This window comes from Monosiga brevicollis, genomic scaffold (genome assembly GCF_000002865.3).
Source record: "Monosiga brevicollis MX1 MONBRscaffold_2 genomic scaffold, whole genome shotgun sequence".
NCBI classification, from domain to species: Eukaryota; class Choanoflagellata; order Craspedida; family Salpingoecidae; genus Monosiga; species Monosiga brevicollis.
This window is the reverse complement of record NW_001865039.1, coordinates 2,539,240-2,558,728: the sequence shown is the minus strand read 5'-3', so window position 1 is coordinate 2,558,728 and position 19,489 is coordinate 2,539,240. Positions and strand designations below refer to the sequence as shown.

Here is a 19,489-nt window from a genome sequence, read left to right as displayed (position 1 = left end):
GCTGTGCGTGTTTGTGTGTGTCTGAATATTTTTTTCCATCCCACTTGGGGCACCACCTAACCCTTCCCCCCCTCTCTCTCTCTTCCTTGGCCTGCCCCCCCCCCCCCCCCCCCCTCTTCTTTGGCCTGCCTAGGGCTACCACGTTCTTACCTCCCACTAGCCCTTCCAGTGGGCCGTCGGTGTGCTTGGTGAAAAGGCCGCTGCCATATTAAACCCCCCTTTCCAATCAAGGCCCCTTCGCCCTGCCGCTGGTCGGCTGGGTTGGAATTTGTCCGGCCTTTTATTTTTTTTTCCCTACAGGTCAGTCTCCCTCTACCTCCTCTTCCTTGCTCTCCACACGGCGGCTCGCCTCCCTTGGTTCTGTCCGGCGTTCCTTCAGCAGGCGTCCTTATCCTTAACCCCTGTTCGTGCGGCTTCTTTCTGTGCGCTGGCTCGCTCGATAGGTTCTCCTGCGTAGCATTGACCATTTAAAATGGCGCCCAGCCACAGGAGCCCCTGCTGGGTTGTTCTCTCTCTCCTAGCCCTCGTGCTTGTCCCGACTTGGGCCAACACCAAATACGATAATGCGTACATTACTGACATCACCCCTCGCCAAGTGGGCTACAAAGGAGGTACGCTCTTGTCGTGCCCCCTGGCTGCCGCCTCATCCACGCGTTTCACCAAGCTCACCTCATCGACCCTCATCGACCCCTGCGAACCCTGGCAGGCCAACACATCACAATTCGTGGTGTTGGGTTTGATCGCGAAGGTCAAGAAGGCGCCACCACCGTCTACGTGGGCACAGATGTCTGTGAAGTAAGCTCACGACCCATGCCGCTTCGACCCCTCCGCTTGACGCCATCCTCACTCCCACGCCTGCCCGTTGTCATCCAGACAATTGCCTACTACTCCTCGGATACGCAAATTGTGTGCGTCATGCCCGAAGTAACGGTGGTAGAAAGCTATTTGGCCGTCACCGTCTCTCTATGGGTGGCAGGCGGAGCCATGGGCAGCACAGCCATCTGTGAGACCAGTTGCTCTGTCCGGGCCCGCAGTGTCTATACCCCCACCATCAGCGAAAGTCAATTAGCCGCACCCCCTGGCGGCAATGTGACCTTGATTGGCTACCTGCGCGGCATTACCGCGGACGAATTTGAGCTGCGCTTGAATGGCACCCTTCTCGAAACCGCCTACGAATCTGACGACGTCATTAGCACCTCCTCGTGGAACACTGGCCGATACGACGCCGTCGTGCCCTCCATGACCGCTGGTTACTACAACGTCTCCTTCCTTGTCAATCGTCAAGACTCGTCCTGGGGCGCTGGTTTTTCTGCCAATTACAACTCAGTGTGGCTCGCGCACAAGAGTACGTTGCTGTTACGCGCTTACACGTACCCTTGTCCACCCCACATGACACGTCCTACTGCTCTACGCCTTGTCTTTGAGGTCCACCTCACTTCGGGCCTGCCCGGCCGCCCTGCCTAATTCGTAGATACGACCTATGACTTTGAGGTCCATCCCGTCGTTTCGGCACTCAGTGCCAGTGCAGCCGGTACCCTGGGTGGTGCCCTGCTCACCGTGTACGGTGACGGTTTTGATGCAGATGCATGTGTCGAAAACAACGTTGTTTCTGTTGCTGGCGTCAACTGCGTACCCGTAGCCTGCACCAACACTGAGATCACGTGCCGCCTCGAAGCTGTCGTCGGCGTTCCCGAGTCGGACCTGCCTCGTGGTCTTGCTGGCTCCATCTTCTCCAACTCCCTCGGCACGTGGACCCCAGCACCTGCCGAAGTCTTCAACTTCACGCAAACCTCCGGCGCCCACCATTACATGCGCGACTTCGATACCCAATATCGCCAAGTGTTGGAAGGCTATTTCGTGCCCGAGGCCACGGGCGACCACCGCTTCTTCTGCCAGGGCGATGACCGGTGCTATTTTGACATCTCCACGGATGAGTCTGTGGAGAATATGACCGACAGCGTTGCCTACTCCACGTATGCCACCAGCTATTGGAACTCGAATAATCAAATCTCCGACCCCATTCCTTTGGTGGCCGGCCGTCGCTACCGCTGCCGCATCCGCCACATTCAGTATGGTGGCGGGGACTTTTTCAAGGTTGGCATGCACGTGTCCTCCCCTGACGTGGTGCTCTCACCCAACGAAATCCTCCACGAGTCGCTGCGTGAGCGTCAGATTATTGAATTCACCTCTGACGTGGTGCGCGAGCAACACGAGCTCGTCTTCAACAACGTTTACAATGGTACTTTTTACCTGACGCTCGATGGCCAATGGACCACCGCCGTCGACCTTGACAGCCCTTCTGCTTTGGCTGACGCCTTTGAAGATATTTCTGATTGCGGGTCCATCTCTGCCAGCGAGGCCGCTGGTCTTGTACCCAACCAGCGCCGTATCATCATCACCTACAGTTGCCCCACCACCATGGCCCGTGATCTGCCTCAGATTTACACCAGCGCCGATGCTTCGCTCACCCCAGCCAACCGCTCCCTACCAGTGTCCTATCGGGTGAATCGCTACCGTGCGGCCAGTGAGCCTATTCGTGGCACGTATCAGCTCGGCTACAAGGGCAACTGGACACGGCCCCTGGCCTACTCCTGTGATGCCGGCTGCGCTCTTGATGCCCTCATTGAGGTGTCGGAGCTGCAAGAAATTTCTGGCGGCTCTTCCGGTAATTCCCAAGATGGCATGACCCTTACGTTCTCCATCTACTTGCCCACGGGCAATCTCTCTCAGATTGAGGTCAACAGCAGCGGGCTTACTGGCGCAAACGTCACGGCTCGCGCCTACACCCAGGAGCACGGTGCACACGAACTCTTTCACGAAATCATCCCGGGCCGCTACTTTCGCCGCTTCTACAACGACTCGGATGGTGTCGTCGTTGTTACCACCAACGGCCTGCGCAGCTCTTGCGCCGACCTTGGCCAAACCAGCAGCGCTTGTGCTTTTGCTTTCGATGCCCAACGCAACCCCAGCATCAATACCGTCAGCAATAGCGGCGACCCTAGCGTCCTGGCAGTTGCCGACATCGTGACCATCTCCGGCGCGGGCTTTGGCCTCGATGAAGCTGCCATCGCTGTCACCTTTAACGACATCCCTGCTTCCATAGTTCAAGTCTCCGACACTGAGGTTATCTGTGAAGTGCCCCACATCAGCGCTGGCCCCATCAACATTGAGCTCATCCGTGCCCACGTTGGCCGCGCCGCCAACCACGACGCCACGGCTTGGACCTACGCCCAGGCCGTTGACGCAGTGGGCCCGCTCACTGGCCCAGTGGCCGGGAATCTCCTGCTCAACATTGCCGGCACCGGCTTCCCTGCCAGCCCTGCCGAGAATAATGTCACCGTGGGCGGTCAACCATGCGTTGTGCAATCCGCCCAACCGGATAGCTTGACCTGCATCCTTCCACCCGCTTGGAGCGACCTCGACACGCGCGAAGCGGATCTGAACGGCACCCTCAATGCCACCATTGTTATCAACGGGGAAGCTTTTACCAATGATTTTGTTTACGACTGGTCCCTCACCCCGGTGTTGACCGCTGTTACCCCGAGTGCCATTCCATCAGCCGTGACCACACTCGTTACGCTGGCAGGCAGCTGGCCGTCAGTAGGGTCCCTTGACCTATCTGGTGCGGCTTGTGCTGTCCCCGCGGGTCTTGCCATCACTGTTGCCGGCCGTGCCTGCCATGACGCTACCCTAATCAATGCGACGCACCTTACCTGCTCGTTCATTCGTGCGGATGGGCGCGCCTTTGGTGAGCAGCAAGGCCTCGTGCCCCGCGTGGACTTTTGCCTCACATCGGGGAATCTGTGGCGGGCTCATACGCAGCCGACCGTGCGCGTGGATCTGAACCATCGTGTCACCGCTATTTCTCCAGCCCGCTTCGGCACTGCGGGAGGCGCGCGCATCACCATCACTGGTGCCGGCTTTGGCCAACTCGTCAACAGCGTCGGTGTCGAAGCCAAGAATGTCTCCGGGTCCAATGTCCCCTGCCTCGTCGACTATGTGAGCGACAGCCAGGTCGAATGCGTCATGGCCGAGGCCACTGGCGAGGCCCATGATTGCGAGCTCGAGTTACAAATCAACGGCTTTGTGGCTCGCTGTTCCCCCGGCACCTGCGTGGTTGATTTCCTTAGTAACCTAACCGCCGCCATCTTGCCTTCAACGGAGCGCCCCAGCGTGGGATGGGGCGATGTCGTCACGCTGACCACGGAGCGAGTGTGGGGCAACCCCTCGGTCACCGTGGGTGGTGTTCCAGCCGTCGTTCAGTCCTACTCGGAAACGGCCGTGACCTTTGAGGTGCCCGCTCTCTCCGCTGGTGCCCACGATGTGGCCCTGGCCGTCGCACCTTATGGCCGCGCCTCCGGAATGGCCAGCCTGGGTTATCGTCTCAGTGTAGATGGTTTGTCTCAATTATCGGGCTCGGTGGCCGGTGGAAGCCGCGTCGTACTCGTCGGCGAGGGCTTTCCCACCGACCCTACCGCCCTGGCGGTGTCTTTTGTTCACGCTGGCTCTGGAAACAACGCTCGCCGAGCCGCCGTCTTGTCGACCAACATGACTCTTGCGGAGGTTGTCATTCCATATCTCATTAACGAGGGCACGGCCCACTCCGAGACTTATGAACTGGCCCTTACCGTGACAAACAGCTCGACTTTCCAAATCAGTGTTGCGGACGCGGCTGACCTTGCCACCGTCGCTGCAGCCAACTGCACCAACCCTCAAGCCTGCGCGTTCTTCTACAACGCGAGTGAAACCCCGGTATTGACGGCCATTCAGCCCACCACCGGTGCGGCAGGCACCGTCTTAACCCTTACAGGCAGCAACTTCTTTGCCGAGCCTCGTGTTCATATCGCGGGCGTGGCTTGCACCGTTTTGACTGCCAACAGTAGTCTGGTGACCTGCACTGTCGGTGAAGTTCGTGGTGGCTCTCACCTCGTCGAGGTGGAAGTGACACCCTTTGGCATGGCTATGGGCATTCACACCTTTGCAGCCACCGCTACCGTCGACAGTATGAGCCCTGCCATCGCCTCGTACGCCGGTGGCACCCTCGTGACGCTCCATGGCCACGGATTTGGTCCAGCAGATGCAGTAAGCATTACTGTGGGCACAAAGAGTTGTGATGTGGTCAACACAACCTACAACCAAGTCCTTTGCCGCGCGCCCGAGGTTCTGACCCCGCTTGCAGTGGCCTACTACGCTCACGTGGAGCCAGTCGTGCTCCCAGGCACCATGTCATATGAGCAGTTGCTCGACCGAGACTACTCCACCTATGTATCGAATTGCTGCAACAGAGAAGTGGATTTTGCTCTTCCTGAGGACCAAGCCGCAGTTCTGACCCGCGTGCGCTTCTTTCCTCGGCTCAAGTACGAGTCTCGCTCGGCAGGTGGCCAATTTTATGCCTCGCCCAACGGCACCCACTGGGTGCTCATTGCTGAGATTGCCGACTATCACGCTGGCTGGAACTCGATTGACGTGAGCGTTGACTTCCCCGTGACCCACATCCGCTACACCAATGAGCGCATTGACATGGCCGAGTTTGAGTTTCAGGGTCACGTGGTGGAGCAAGCAATGGACGAGGCGCTGCCCGTCGTCACTCGCATCCATCCCGCTGCCCTGCCCAACAGCATGGTTGTCCACGATGCGGCTACTGCCCCTGGGCCGGCCGATGCATATATCGCGCCTGGTGTGCAGAATCTGACATATGCAACGGCCCAAACCCCAGAGGTCAATGCCATTCGCCCCACATGGGGCACGGCTTTGGGTGGGACTAAGATCACAGTTTTGGGCCTGGGTTTGACCGCCGTTTCCAGCGTCACCATCAACACCTACCCATGCAGCGACATCTCGGTCGTGAGTGACTCCCTCATTACCTGCGTAACCACGCGTCGATCCACGCTTACGGCCCTCTCAGTCGAGGTTGAGGTTGATGATGGGAGTATTGCCGTGAACCAGCCCACTGCCCGGTTTCGCTACATGGATCGGTGGTCTCAGGTGAACACTTGGGTCAACGATGAGCCGCCGATCGAAGGGGACACGGTTGTGATTCCCGCCGACCAAGTCGTCCTGATGGACGTCACCCCGCCCAAGCTCTTCCTCCTCCTCGTCCAAGGCCAACTAATCTTTGAGGATATGCAGGACTTGGAGCTGCATGCCAGCTACATTTGGGTCCAAGGTGGTCTGTTGGAGGTGGGCACGGAGGATGTTCCGTTCCAGCATCGTGCAACCATCACGCTGTATGGTGACCGCTGGAACTCAATTGGTCTTCCACACTTGGGTGCCAAGTGTCTCGTGGCCACCAATGCCGCAAACTACATGGGCCTGTACGGTGGCCATGATGGCGCTGCCGTCCCTGCCACCCTGCGCGGCGTCATTGACATCCACGGCATCCCGCGCCGTCGCACTTGGACCAAAGTGGCCCAGACAGTCGCGATCGGCGATACACAAATCTTCCTGTCGGAGGAGGTTGATTTTGCTCCCGGCGAGACAATTATCCTGACCTCGCATACAAACTACAAACAAACGGAAGAACTGGTGGTGGCCGCTCGCTCCGTCGATAATCGCGTGCTCACCGTCACCTCACCCGTGCAATATGAGCACCAGTCCTTCTTTTACGAAGCTGCCGGTGAGCGTGTGGACATGCGCATCGAAGTGGGCCTCATCTCGCGCAACATTGTTGTTCAGGGCGAGCCTGGTGCTTCGGAAAAGCAGAATTTTGGCAGCCATCTAATGGCTGCGCGTGGTGCCATGCTGCGCCTTGAAAATGCCGAGCTACGTCGTTGCGGGCAAGCTGGCGTTTTGGGTCGATATTGCTCGCATTTCCACCTGGGTGGTAGCCTGCCCGATAGCTACATCAAGAGCAATTCCATCCACCACAGCTTTCAGCGCGCCGTGACCGTTCATGGCACGCACAATGCCTTGGTGCAGAACAACGTGGCGTACTTTGTTAAGGGCCACACCATCTTTGTCGAGGACGGCGATGAGTTTTTTAACGTCATTGACGCCAACCTTGTTGCTCGCACTGAGAAGCTGCACGTCATGCTCAAGGGCGATCAGAAGCCAGCCTCGTTTTGGATGGCCTCGCCCTCCAACCTGTGGCGCAACAACGTCGCTGCCGGCTGTGTCAACGACGGCTTTTGGTTTGAGCTGCCGTCCAACCCCCATGGTCCTTCCTACACAACGTCCATCTGCCCTGTACATGGGCACCTCATTGAGTTTCGCAATAACACTGGTAAGTGAATGTTCTCAGGCCAGTGAATCTGCGCTTGTGCGTGTTTCCGGTCGCGAGGTCTAAAAGATCTGAACTCTTGCTTTGCCGTGGCACTCACATGTTTGTGGCTTGATTTCTTTGGCTGTTCCTTGTTTTCGTTTTTTGTTTTTTGTCTGTTTCTGTTTTTTGCAGCGCACGCGAATGGAGTGCACGGCCTGCGCATTTACCCCGTATACCTCCCATATGTCGACCCCTGTGACGAATCATCCGGGCCTGCACCACAGTACTACCACAATTTCACTACCTTTAACAACGGCGAGCATGGCATCTTTGGCAAGGAAAACGGCGATCTGCACCATATCAACGTCAAGTCAGTGGGCAACGGTCGAGAAGAGATTTTCTGGACCAAGCTTCATGACGTGGAATACCGTGAGAACGACCCACACATCGTGAACAGCCTGTTTGTCAATCACGTCGACCCCAGCAGGCCAGCGCACACTGTGGGTCTCTTCATGCCTCAAAACGAATACTTCCATGTGGCCGGCGCCAAGTTTGTCAACTACGGCGCCAAGGGTACCCTCTCCGCTTGTGCCAAGTGTGACACGCAGACCAATTTCCGTCAAGGCGGATACACGTTCCGATTGCAAGGACTCGAGTTTTTCAATTCCACCAAGCGTGCTGAGTGGACATCGCCCTTCAAGCAGATCTTCTATGACCTGGACGGCTCTCTCACGGGCTTTGTCAACGGCACCGCCACTCCCTTCCATGCCTTCAACCACTACCCGGGTGTATGCGACGCCATGGGCGAGGCTTATGACTTTGGCCTGGTTTGCGACAACACGGTGCGCGTTCGCCGCTTGCAGATTGACGCCATTGAACCGGATGAGCTGGATGACCAGGCGTTGCGCCTGGCCCAGGTAGCCAACGCCTCCCGCAGCGGCACCATCGGCTATCGCGTCAAGGAGATTGGCGGCTGGGTGGCACCGGTTGTCAACAACCGCGAGTACGATCTGGGCTTGGTCTCGCTCATTGACTTCCGCTCGATGCGCATCCGTTACTCTGAGCGCCACTACTTGCAGTATGATGACGAGTTGTTGCTCCTCAACTTCAATTACACTGATTATCGCTACGACTTTGAGGTCGTCGTCGGGGACGCCGCAGTGGAGCAGCCGTCGGTGAGCCTCATCGACACGCTGGGCGCGACCTCGGCTTACGGTACTGGCCGCATTGTGCCCAACGAGAAGCATTGGTCCGTTGCTCTGACCGCACGCCCGGCTGACCCTTGGGACAGCAACCCCTTCATGCTCGTCACCCACGCCATCCAGTGTGCACCGGGTCGGTGCGGCTTCTTCACTGATCTGCCGTTGTACGACCCAACGCTATGGACTGAGACCAAGTACTGGTGCCGAAACTCTGTCACCAAGAGCGCCACCTATGCACGCTGGTACAGCGCCGAGTTCACCTCCGAGCCTTCGTGTGATGGCGACCACACGCTGCCCCTGGCGGGAGATCAGGTTGAGATTGGCGTGCGCATGTATGTTGTCATGAACATCAATCCACCCGCGTTCAGCCACATGGACATTGCCGGCAAGCTGCAGTTTGATGACAGTGATGACCGCATGCTCGAGGCTAACACAATCAGTGTGTGGGGTGAGCTGCAAGTTGGCAGCTCGGGCAAACCATTTGAACACGAGGGTGTGGTGCGTCTCCACGGCCAACGTACCTCAGATTCGCTCATCATTGACGACACCCACTTTTTGGGCAACAAAGTCATGGCCGTTCTGGGCACCGTCAGCATGTATGGCCAGCCACGCACCGCCTGGGTGCGGCTGGCAGCAACCGCCATGCCCGGCGACTTGGCCTTTAACGTGACCTCCCCAGTGGACTGGGTGTCCGGAGACGAGATTGTCATCAGTTCGACCGAATACGATGCCAGTGAGACGGAAACGCATACCGTTGCTGCTGTGTCGACCGATGGGCTGATGGTCACGATGACCAGTGCCATGGCTCACCGCCATTTTGCGGGCGACATTGACGGTGGAGCGCAGGGTACGCAATTCCTGGCGGCCGCCGTTGGCCTGCTGAATCGCAATGTTCGCTTCGAGGGCGCTGAAGGCGCAAATGAGGGCAGCAACTACGGCGCTCACGTGGTTGCCATGGATGTGAACATTGACGGGAATGTCAAGGTGGCCTCTACCGAATTTTCCGACGTGGAATTCCGCTCGTGCGGCCAGCAAAATATGGAGCACGCTTGCATCTTTTACAAGTATGACCGCTCGTACACGGCGGCCAACTCTCCCAGCAACGTTTTGCACAACTCGGTTCTGCACAACTCGAACAACTATGGCATTGAGACTGAGGGTGCGCCCAACGTCACGATTACCGATTCGGTGATTCACCGCACCTATCGCAGTGCGCTCAAGTTGGACGCCACTACGATGCGCTTTGTCATGACTGGATCTCTGGTTGTAGACAACCGTCGCTCGCCCGATGCCTCCACCGATTGGGTGGTGCCCTACGCCGGCCTATACGCCGAAACCTACTCGGTGACGCTGCGTGACAACGTCTTTGCGGGCATGACAGACACTGGCATGATGATCCGACCCAATTCATGCGGCGACGCTGATCGTGCCACCATCACCAACAACGAGGTGCATTCGACCCTCGTGGGCGTCTTCCTCATGGCCGATGCCAAGTCGTGTTTTGAGCTACGTGGTGCCACCGTGTGGAAGGCCGCCCATCTGGGCATTGTCACCGTGGACCAGCGTGCCGAGGTGCAGATTCTGAACAGTGTTGTGTCGGACTCACACATTGGCATCTCCCTCAACTTTTTCACCATCGCCAAGCGGGGCTCGGAGGTGCTCATCGAAAACTCCCTTATTATGGGCGCCACCGCCGCTTCGACTTGTGACGATTCACTTCGCTGCCGCGCTGTCACTGGCACGGACGTGCAAGGCACGGGCAGCACCTGTGGCTCAGTCTTTGGCAACAGCTACCGCCACGTGGGCGTGGTCCTTCCTCAGTACACGAACCGTGGCAAGACGTGCGAGCAAGACTACCTGCCTTCCTGCCGCCCGGTGACGCGCCCAGAAAGGCTGTGCGGCATGGGCTGGGAGGCGCGCTACGGCCTTCCCTCTGTCACGCACGCGCACATTACCATGCGCGATGTGACCTTTGCTCATTTTAACAACCGCAGCAGCTGCAATTTGAAGAGCTACGGCATCCTGACCAACCCGACGCAGCGCAACTATGCGCCCGAGCAGCAGTATACGGACGTGACCTTTTACGAGACGGACGCCGAGCGCCGCTTCTACTTTGGCCGTCTGCCTGAACACAGCAGCGAGTGCCAGACGGGTTGTGATGCCCTCACTTACCTCTTGGCACACGAGTCCAATGGCGAGCTGAGCGGCCTGAGTGGGGCTGGCACCATCACGAGCAACGTCAACCCCGGCGTCATTCTTGGCGAACCCTTTTGCACCTCGCTGCCCAGCAACGGCGCCTCGCGCTGCGGTAGCGACAGCATGCGCCTGCGCCACGCGGTCTTGATCAACCGTGATCGCGACTCTGGCTTCCGGCGCATCGGCCCCGTCAATGTTCAGCGCATGAAGGCCGACGGAGTCAACGCCACGGAACGTGTCACCTCCTCGGAAGGCCCGTTCAGCGATAACTGTGCCAAGCGCTTTTACTTTGGTCAGCACCCCTTCGTCATTGACGCGGCCCACAACATCTTCAAGGTCAACACCTCGAATGACTTCCCCGCCAATGCGCGCATTGAGTTTGTGGGCCAGGACGTCAACGACCGGGCCCACCTCAAGATTCGCGTGTATGTCACCAACCTTGACATGCGTCTTGTCCACAACGGCGTTGAGAAGGAGCCCCTCGGCGCCATCCCCGATGTCAACGTGCATCCCGTCGGCACTTACACCTTTGATGCTCGCAACACGTTTCATTTGATCGTGGGTGGTACCGGCCACCACATTTTTGACATTCGCACGCTGAGCATTGTGCGTCTCAACTTGACGGTTACCATGAGTTTGGACGAGTTTTTCGACCCGTCCCAAATCGTCTCAAACTTGGCCATCTTGCTTGACATTCCCAGCTCTCGCATCAAGGTTGTGGGTGTGCATGACACGGCCAGCGCGGATGCTCGGCGCCGGGCAACCGGTAGCAAGGTTCTGGCTTTGGCCATCGGCGACCAGGATAATGGCACGAGTACCGTGCCGACCACAGACGAAGAAGAAGAGAACCAGAATAACTTGCTCGATGAGTTGATGAACAACATCACCGCGGTTGTGACGTCGGGTGCGCTCAAGACGAAACTCAATGAGTCGGGCGTTCGACTCGATGGCGTCACCATGGCGGCCCCGGCATCTGCGGGCCTGGAGGCCTCGCGCGCAACCCCACTGAACATTGAACCCACCACCGCCGCCCCGAGCCTGAGTCCAGGAACGGGGTCTTCCAATGACATCGACCCAGCAGCTGTGGCGGGTGCCGTGTGTGCGGGTGCCGTCCTGGCCGTGATTGTAGTCCTCTTGACCGTTCGCCACCGCCGCGAGACGCAGCGTCGCGCGGCCCTAGCCAAGGCAGAAGGACAAACGTCCGATGGTAGCGAGGCCGAAGGAACCCTGCAGACCTCCCAAGTCACCGTGCTCAACATGGACGCCCACCCTGTGGAGGTGGAGACCATGGAGGGCCGCCCGGCGCCATCCTCCAAACCGGGCAAGCTGGCGCGTAGTGGGAGCTTCTTTGGCCGGCTTTTGCGCTCGGGCTCGAGCAACTCGGTCGGTCCAACTGACGACAGCAAGGACACCGAGCTTCAGCGCATGGAGTCGCGGCGGGGCCTCAACCCGCTTCGTTCTGAGGACATTGGGGTTCCTGATGAGCGGGAAAAGTTGAGCACTCTCAAGCGCATCAAGATGCCCACGGTAACGGACCGTATTCAACAATTGCAGGATGAGGTCCATCGCGTCATTCCACGCAAAACTTGGGAATACGTTGGCTCGGGCGGCAATGATTATTGGCATCCCAAGCTCTCGGCGGCCCAGGCGCAGGAAATCATCATGGACAAACCCCAGGGTACATTCCTCTTGTATGGTCGCAAGCCCGTGATTCTCTGTGTCAAGACGGGCAAGAACACAGCACGCCACGATGCCCTTGAGTTCCATGGTGATCTGGGCTTCCGCATTCAGATGAAGCGTGAGCAGCCCTTCCACGGCGACCTGAGCACTCTGATTGCGTACTACGCCGAACCTCGGGAAGGCGTACCGTACACTCTCAACGACTATGAGAACAATGACATCCACTTCAACGTGCCCAGTGCCAGCACTCGCCTGACCACCTCGGAAGAGCGTGGCGTGGGCCTTCCAGAGTACACGGACGAAGATCTGACGCGTTTGGATCGACGCACTTCCATGCGCCTTCGTCGGGCCAAAGACCCAATCAAGGAAGACGAGGTCGTGACCGTTGACCCTCGTTATGTGCGCCGCCCCTCTTTGCGCACACGCGCCAGTGTAAAGGAGTTTGAGCCCCTGATCCTCAGTGAAGTGGACGATCAGTAATGCGCCCCGCCGGCTTGGTCGTCTTATCCAACAAATGCTTGATACTTTTGGACGAGCCGTGCATCTTTCTTCTTTTCTCTTTCTTTCTTTTTCGTTTGAATTGTCCAGTAGTTTGCACTCAGCACGGTCCAGTGCAATGGCTTTCGGGCCACGGTGGGTGCTTGTGCGTGTGATGCTGTTTTTGTTGACAATCCTGTCTCCGTAGCCGGCCTACGAGAGCCTGGGATATTCAATAGGCAGTATCGTTGTGATGTGGCGTTGATTTTTTCTGTTCATCTAGCTTCTCTCATCCCTCATTCCGTGTCAATACAATACATGTACTTGCAATAATTAAAACGATTGTTTCTGATTTGCTATGCGCCTTCCTGAAATTGACTGATGAAACGAAGCAGTGCTCCAGCGTTCGGAATCCAACTCGGCCACCAGAGAAGGGGTGTTGCCAGCTCCAAAAAGCATCGACTTTACTTTTTTTTTTTTTTTAAAAAAACCTTTTACTGTCTTTCATCGAATCTGATGTGATGTTATCCATCTTTTTTTTTTTTTCTTTCTTTTTTCCTTCTTCTTCTTGCAAACTGCTGCAAACGTGGTTTTGCCCGTTTTGCTCGATTTGCCAGCGCACGGTTTAAACCTGACTGCGCGCTGTGTGCTGGGAGTAGTGGAAGACTTGCGCGCGTCCAGCTTTGCAAAGGATTGCAACCCAGTATATTTGGCGAGCGAGAACACAGACACTGGATCAAAGCATTGGAAGAGTCAGTGACCCTTTTGCCAGGTCGCTCACCGATTAGCATGTCTGAGCCGCTCAAGCAAGCCGAGGAGGCCGTTGATGCAAACTCCTACGACGTGGCGGCATGGCACTTCATCCTCAACGAGGCGCCGGTTGGTACTTGATTGGACTCGTGCAAAGCAATCGTATCGACTCACTGGCTGCGCCTGCTTTTTGTCCACCGCCCCTGCATTCGCTTTGACCTACGGGCACACCATGCAGAAACAACCGATTGGCGAAGCTCGCCGGCTCTATGACAAAGCCCTGGAAGTTTTTCCCACAGCCGGAGCCATCTGGCGTGACTACCTGCGCATTGAGTTGCAGTTCCGGTCTGTACCTCGAATTTCTGCAACGTTTTACCTGCCATCCCAAATTTTGTCCTGTCTGCGCCCCCGTGATGTGTACCCGTTCGTGCTGTGCGCATGGCAATCCTGGTAGAAACTTTGCTCAAGCAAAGGAGCTTTTGGGCCGCTGCCTCAAGACATGTCCTCATGTCGAGGTCTGGATGCTTTACATCGAGTATCTCCAGCTCTCTGGCCAAGGCCAACCCCAGGATCTGGTAGGGATGCGTTTCCAGCCATCGGGCATCCATGAGGAAATGAAGGCGCTTGGCCTGCAACGGCACTTGGCCTCGCGTGGTCACTGTGGTGCCCGTTAGCACCTGTGTCCGTAATGTCTGTCTGTTTGTGAGGCCACATTTGCCTTCGAGGCCCAGAAATGCGAAAAAACACTTTGTTCACCGCTCTCCCTCATCTTTTGCTAGAAACTCGCCTATACCCAACTCTTCAAGAACGTGGGCGTTGATTTCAACGTGACCCCGGCTTGGCAGAATTATATCCGAGTCCTCAAGGTGAAAGCCTCAACTGCTCATCGTCAAGCGCACACCCGATCGCCATCGCATCCCAAGCGCGTCAATGCTCATTCGTGATCATCTGTGATATTCCATTCGACGTGCAGGAGTTGCCAGAGACTACAATGCATCAGGAACAGACGAAAACTGCAGAACTTCGCCAAGCCTATCTTGTACGTTTTCAAACACCTTCAAACACCTTCCCCAGCGCGCTCGATGGCCCCTCCGTCATGATGGCCCGTATCCGAAGCGTGTTCTGACGTGCGACCATTTCGTTCAAGTACATGACCATGACTCACAGTTTTGTTTTGTTTCTTCTGTTCGTTCTTTGTTGTTTGTTTTTTTTTATATAGGAGGCGCTAGCGAGTCCCAAGACCCACATTTCTCAGTTGCGCGCGGACCTGGATGCTTTCGCAAAGGTAATGCGTACACCCCTTGCATCGCTTCTCTTGGCACCACGCCTTGCATCGTGTCTGCGACATTGTTGCTCTCACTCAGGCCGATCATGGTTGCCGCCATGGTTATCATTGTTGTCCATGCCGATGCTGCCTTAGCCCCGAGGTCAAGTGGGGCGCAAGCTTGTAGACCTCGTATCTGGACCTTATGCCAAAGCGCTCACCGCTTCACGCAAGGTCGAGGGATTTGTCAAGGGTAAGAATTTCAGGCGATTAGATCGGGACGATCGAGCGCGCGAGCTCAGCACAACCATGAACCCACTTTGTGATATGTGCAGGTATCAACCGAGATCTTTTGGCTGTGCCGCCGACTCGCTCACCCATCTACGAGCACCAGCTGCGATGCTGGCAAGAATGGATTGCTTTCGAGCGCACAAACCCTCTGGTTTGTCTACTTGCTTGGTTTGCCACTTTTGTGTGATTCCCTCTGATGATGCAACAACAATGTCCTTGGGTTGACAGGCACTGGTGCCTGTGGAAATGGTGCAACGTGTCATCTGCATCTACCGACAATGCTTGATGTACTTTCGCTTTTATCCCAAGTGCGTGTCTTCACGCATTCGAGCCAGATGATGATAACCCCTCGGCCGCGCCGCCAGACCGGTGGCGGTTGAGGTCAACTCGTGTCGGTCGCTGATGTCGGTTGTTTGCCCATTGGCAGCATGTGGTATGATGCCGTGGCGTTTTTGGAGGAAGCAGCCGCTGATGCGCAGAAGCGGGTGAGAGTCGATTGTCTGAAGCCTTGGACTTACCTGTCTGCTGGTCTTCTCGTTGAATGGGAGGGGTGGGACCGCACAGCTAGCTTTGTTGAATTGTGATCTTGTTTCAGACAGAGCAAGACTCATGTACACGTGCTGTGCAGGGAGATACTCCGATGGCACAGCAATGGCTGAGTGAAGCCCGTTCGTTCTTTGAGGCCGGCATCAACGCGCTGCCCCAGAATTTCCTGCTGCACTTTGCTTTTGCTGATTGGTTGGAGGGCCAGGTGTGCTGTGCGCGCGTGACTTGCTGATGAGTCCCTGGCTTAGCCCCTGGCCTACTGGCAAAGGTTGATAAGCTTGAAGTTGGCAAAATTAATTGGGCCATGCCCAAACCTTTTGGACATACTCGCTAGGGACATATTGCAGATGCTCGCGAGGTGTATAATCGCCTGCTCGGCCAAAGGGACATCAACCCAGCCCTTCCCTTTGTGCAATTCATGAAGGTGTGCTTTCGTGGTTTCGCCTGTTTGATTCGGCGCCATGACCTGATACCGGCCTTGATTGTCTGCTGGTACTTTTCACGCGCTGTCGTCATTAAGATGGAGCGACGCGTGGGCTCGATTGAATCAGTGCGCAAGGTTTTCAAGCAAGCACGTCAAGACGAGCGCACCACTTTCCAGGCCTTCGTCGCCGCGGCCCTTTTAGAGCTCAATGGGTTGGTCTTGGCATGTCTCTGTTTGGATTGGCCACGAGCACGTGACCCCACTAATTGCTCGTTGTCTCGGCTCAACCACGAGCGCAGATCAGACAAAGGACGGGGCGTATGTAGTAAAATCTTTGAGCTGGCTGTGAAGCGCTTCCCTGAGGACCCTGGCCTAGCGCGCGCGTATTTGGCGTACCTCAGCTACCAGGGTGACAACAGCAATACACGCGCTCTTTTTGAGCGCGTACTTTCCAAATTGCCACGTATGACGCATGGCACCTTGCCTGCCCGGCCGATGCCCTGTCCGAACGCCATCTTACGCTGCTCATGTTGTCTGTCTTGGGGTGGGGCACCGCGCCTTGATCTTTGATAGCCGCTGACGCCGACGGCATTTTGCAGCGCTACATTGAGTTTGAGGGAACCCATGGTGATTTGTCTGCGCTCAAAGCTTTGGAGCGCCGGCGTCATATCACCCGTCTGGTGGTTGAGAAGAACGATGATCCCGAACGAGCCGCTCCCACCGTGGCGACCTTTGGTGATCTTGTGGTTGGTTCATACTCGTGCAGATTGCTTCGCTATGCCATGTCTACTGCGCGCGTTGCCATTCTCACGCTGCGGCTGTGTTCTGTTGTAGCACCGCTATCAATTCCTCGACCTTTTGCCCAGTGACCCAAGCTTTTTATCCGCCTTTGCGCCCGAAGCGGTACGTGGACAGCCGTGTGCTTTGCGCACAACAAGTTCTACCCAGCTCCATAAGCGTTGATACTGATGTTTGTGGGCCTGTCCGCACAGCTGAGCGCCGTGGCTACGGAGAACACTGCAACCTCGCTAGGCAGCAACAGCGTCGAGGGAACCGCGGTGCCTGCTGATATCCCAACCATGGATGCTGCCGTCCGCTTCTCCGAGTACCCTATGCCCGACACAGCACAGGTGAGGTCCAAGAGATGCCGCGCGTATTTGAGGGCAAAACAACCGTGGGTCCATATTGCCACCTTTGTCTGCGGCATGACCAGCCGCAATCGCGCTGATTGACCAATTGTCGACCTGCCAGGCGGTAGCATACCAGCCAGCCACCGATGATGTGGCCCTTCTTCGACTGCCTCGCCCGCGCCTGGTGGCCGAGCTCCTTACGCTGCTGCCCCCACCCGAGGCTTATACTGTGCGTCTGTTCGCTTTTTCCCTGACTGCGTGCTGTGTCTTGGGTGGCTCTGGCAACAGCCCTAACACGATTATTTTGGTATCTTGCATATTGGTATGCGTTGCTGCGCTGCTGTTTGCTCCACGACCACAGGGTCAGCACGTCGCTGTGGAGCCGCTGGTGCGCTGCATCCTTGAGCGCGATATTCCACAACCCAAGCAGTCGGAGGTCTGGTTTGCCTTGCTTCTTTTATCTCTGTGCGCTGTCGGGGGCTGCGCGGCCTCTGTTTTTGGTTTGTTTGTTTGTTTGTTTGTTTTTCTTCGCCTCACGAACGGGTGCATAGACGAGTGGCAAACGCGAGCATGACGATGCTGATGGGGAGGATGAAACGGGCGCCTACAATGAGGGTGCGGTGTCTGAGGCTGCGCTTACAACCCTCCCCCGTTTTTATTTTTTTATTTTTCTCGCTTGCTCTCATCGTGCACACCTCATGCCTTATAGACCAAGAAATGGACTTGTTTCGTCAGCGCCAACGTGTCAAACGCGACGCTTATTAGAGGGTCTGCCCCTGTCAAATTGAATTTGTCTGCAACTCTTGATTTCGAGTGCACTGCTTGGAACGTAGGAGAGGTCTAATGTGTGATTAGAGCAAGAATATCAATTTGTTCATGCGTCTGTGATAGCACACAAAAGTAGCGACACTTGCATGACCACTTGCGCGCGTGGACGGGTTGTCAAAGGGTTTGACCCCATAAAATGACTGCCACTGACACAAGACGCAGGATTGCTGCACAGCAGCAAAATCCACACAAGGGTTCGGTCCACATCGTAACCTCGAGCCCGCTCAACCACCCAGTGGGGCAGAGCCCCGACCGAGGGGTGGGGTGGTGAGGCAGAGCAAGATCCAAAGGTGAGCGCAGCAAGCGCGGGAACAAGAGCAAACGGGCGTTTTAAAAAAAGGTCAAGATCTGTTGCGCCCTGCATAGGGGCGAGGAAGCAAGCGGTGGGCAGACACTTGTGGTGACTCTGGTGAAACAGCGGGTTTACTTGAGGGCTTTGTTAGCCTTCATGTGCTCCAGAGCATTCTAACCCCCAGCCAGAGAGGGAATATTGCACAAATGAGGTTGCTCGAATCGACAGAGGTTTTTAAAAAAAAGGGTGTGTGTGTGTGTTGGGTTTCGAATCGACTAACCACATCAAACTGCTGGCGGTTCTCGCGATAGAGCTCGGCCAAGTCCATGCGCAGCGGGTGCTCCAGTTCGGGCGTGTTGATGATTTGCATGAGCTCCACCAACACCTGGGAGACGCGAGTGGCAGGCTTCCAGTTATCTGTTGCCACCACGCTCAGGCAAATTTGCGTGCCCTTCTCATCAACGTTCGGGTGGTAGATGGGAGTGATAAACTTGACCTGCGTGCGGATGGGGAAGGGGGGTTGCATGCAACAGAATGAGTTGATGGTGAAAGTCTCGTATCAAGGTCAAGGCAAACGTGTAAATTGAGGACAAGGCAGACATACGCTTGGGGGCTTGAAGGGAAACTCCGAGGGAAAAGTGATGCCGATGGTAAAGCGGCCCTTGTCAAAAGGTGCCTCGGACTATGTGGTGTGAAACGTCCACAGCCATGAGTTGATTCAAGATCAAGTAACAAGTCGAGCAGGAAAACACCATGGTACAATGCACGGCATTCTGGGATCACTGGGGACACAGCGACGCACGGGTTCGAGAACGGCTGTCCAATTGAACATGTTGGACTCGTCCATCTCAACCTTGGCCACCCCAGGAATGGGCTCCGTGGCCACCTTTTCAAATTCCTATGCATAAAAGGGTGGTGCCCAATGTCAAGCGAGGCGCGCAAATGAAAACAAGACCCTTGTTGGCCTTGTTGGCAACGGAACAAGGGCTCAGAACGGGGCAACCGTCAGGACTCCAGGTCGTTTGCTAACCTTGCCAAGACGCTTGGAAGCCATGTTTGCGATGGCGCGTACAATATGCTTTCTACGCACACGGCACCGTAAGGTAAAGAAACGTGCACCCCCGAGAGGCGTAACCCCTGTCAACCTCCCACTCGAGCCATCAAGCCCAGCTGACCGACACGCGACACGGACGAGTCGCCCCCGTCAA

The 19,489-nt window shown here is 56.5% G+C and overlaps 3 protein-coding genes across 3 annotated transcripts; 2 read left to right on the top strand and 1 right to left on the bottom strand.

The window, feature by feature from the left end:
• Positions 1–472: 472 nt before the first annotated feature.
• MONBRDRAFT_22411 (uncharacterized protein) lies at positions 473–12,759 on the top strand (the record flags this gene model as incomplete). The annotated part of the gene is made up of 6 exons (XM_001742758.1): positions 473–611; positions 707–795; positions 874–1,345; positions 1,472–7,222; positions 7,394–12,126; positions 12,154–12,759. 6 exons carry the CDS (start codon positions 473–475, stop codon positions 12,757–12,759), a joined length of 11,790 nt encoding a protein of 3,929 aa, XP_001742810.1.
• Positions 12,760–13,545: 786 nt separating this feature from the next.
• Positions 13,546–17,926, top strand: MONBRDRAFT_22410 (uncharacterized protein; the record flags this gene model as incomplete). Its single annotated transcript, XM_001742757.1, has 21 exons — positions 13,546–13,635; positions 13,745–13,851; positions 13,961–14,021; positions 14,286–14,372; positions 14,480–14,545; positions 14,726–14,791; positions 14,927–15,023; positions 15,106–15,212; positions 15,290–15,369; positions 15,489–15,546; positions 15,657–15,812; positions 15,942–16,031; positions 16,128–16,243; positions 16,331–16,494; positions 16,605–16,777; positions 16,866–16,934; positions 17,024–17,161; positions 17,283–17,483; positions 17,523–17,597; positions 17,713–17,776; positions 17,871–17,926. The coding sequence occupies 21 exons, from the start codon at positions 13,546–13,548 to the stop codon at positions 17,924–17,926; spliced, it is 2,121 nt and encodes a 706-aa protein (XP_001742809.1).
• A 641-nt stretch (positions 17,927–18,567) lies between these two features.
• Positions 18,568–19,134, bottom strand: MONBRDRAFT_3345 (uncharacterized protein; the record flags this gene model as incomplete). The annotated part of the gene is made up of 3 exons (XM_001742311.1): positions 18,568–18,777; positions 18,886–18,963; positions 19,084–19,134. Coding segments are annotated over 3 exons (339 nt in total), but the record flags the coding sequence as incomplete, so codon positions are not given.
• Positions 19,135–19,489: the final 355 nt, after the last annotated feature.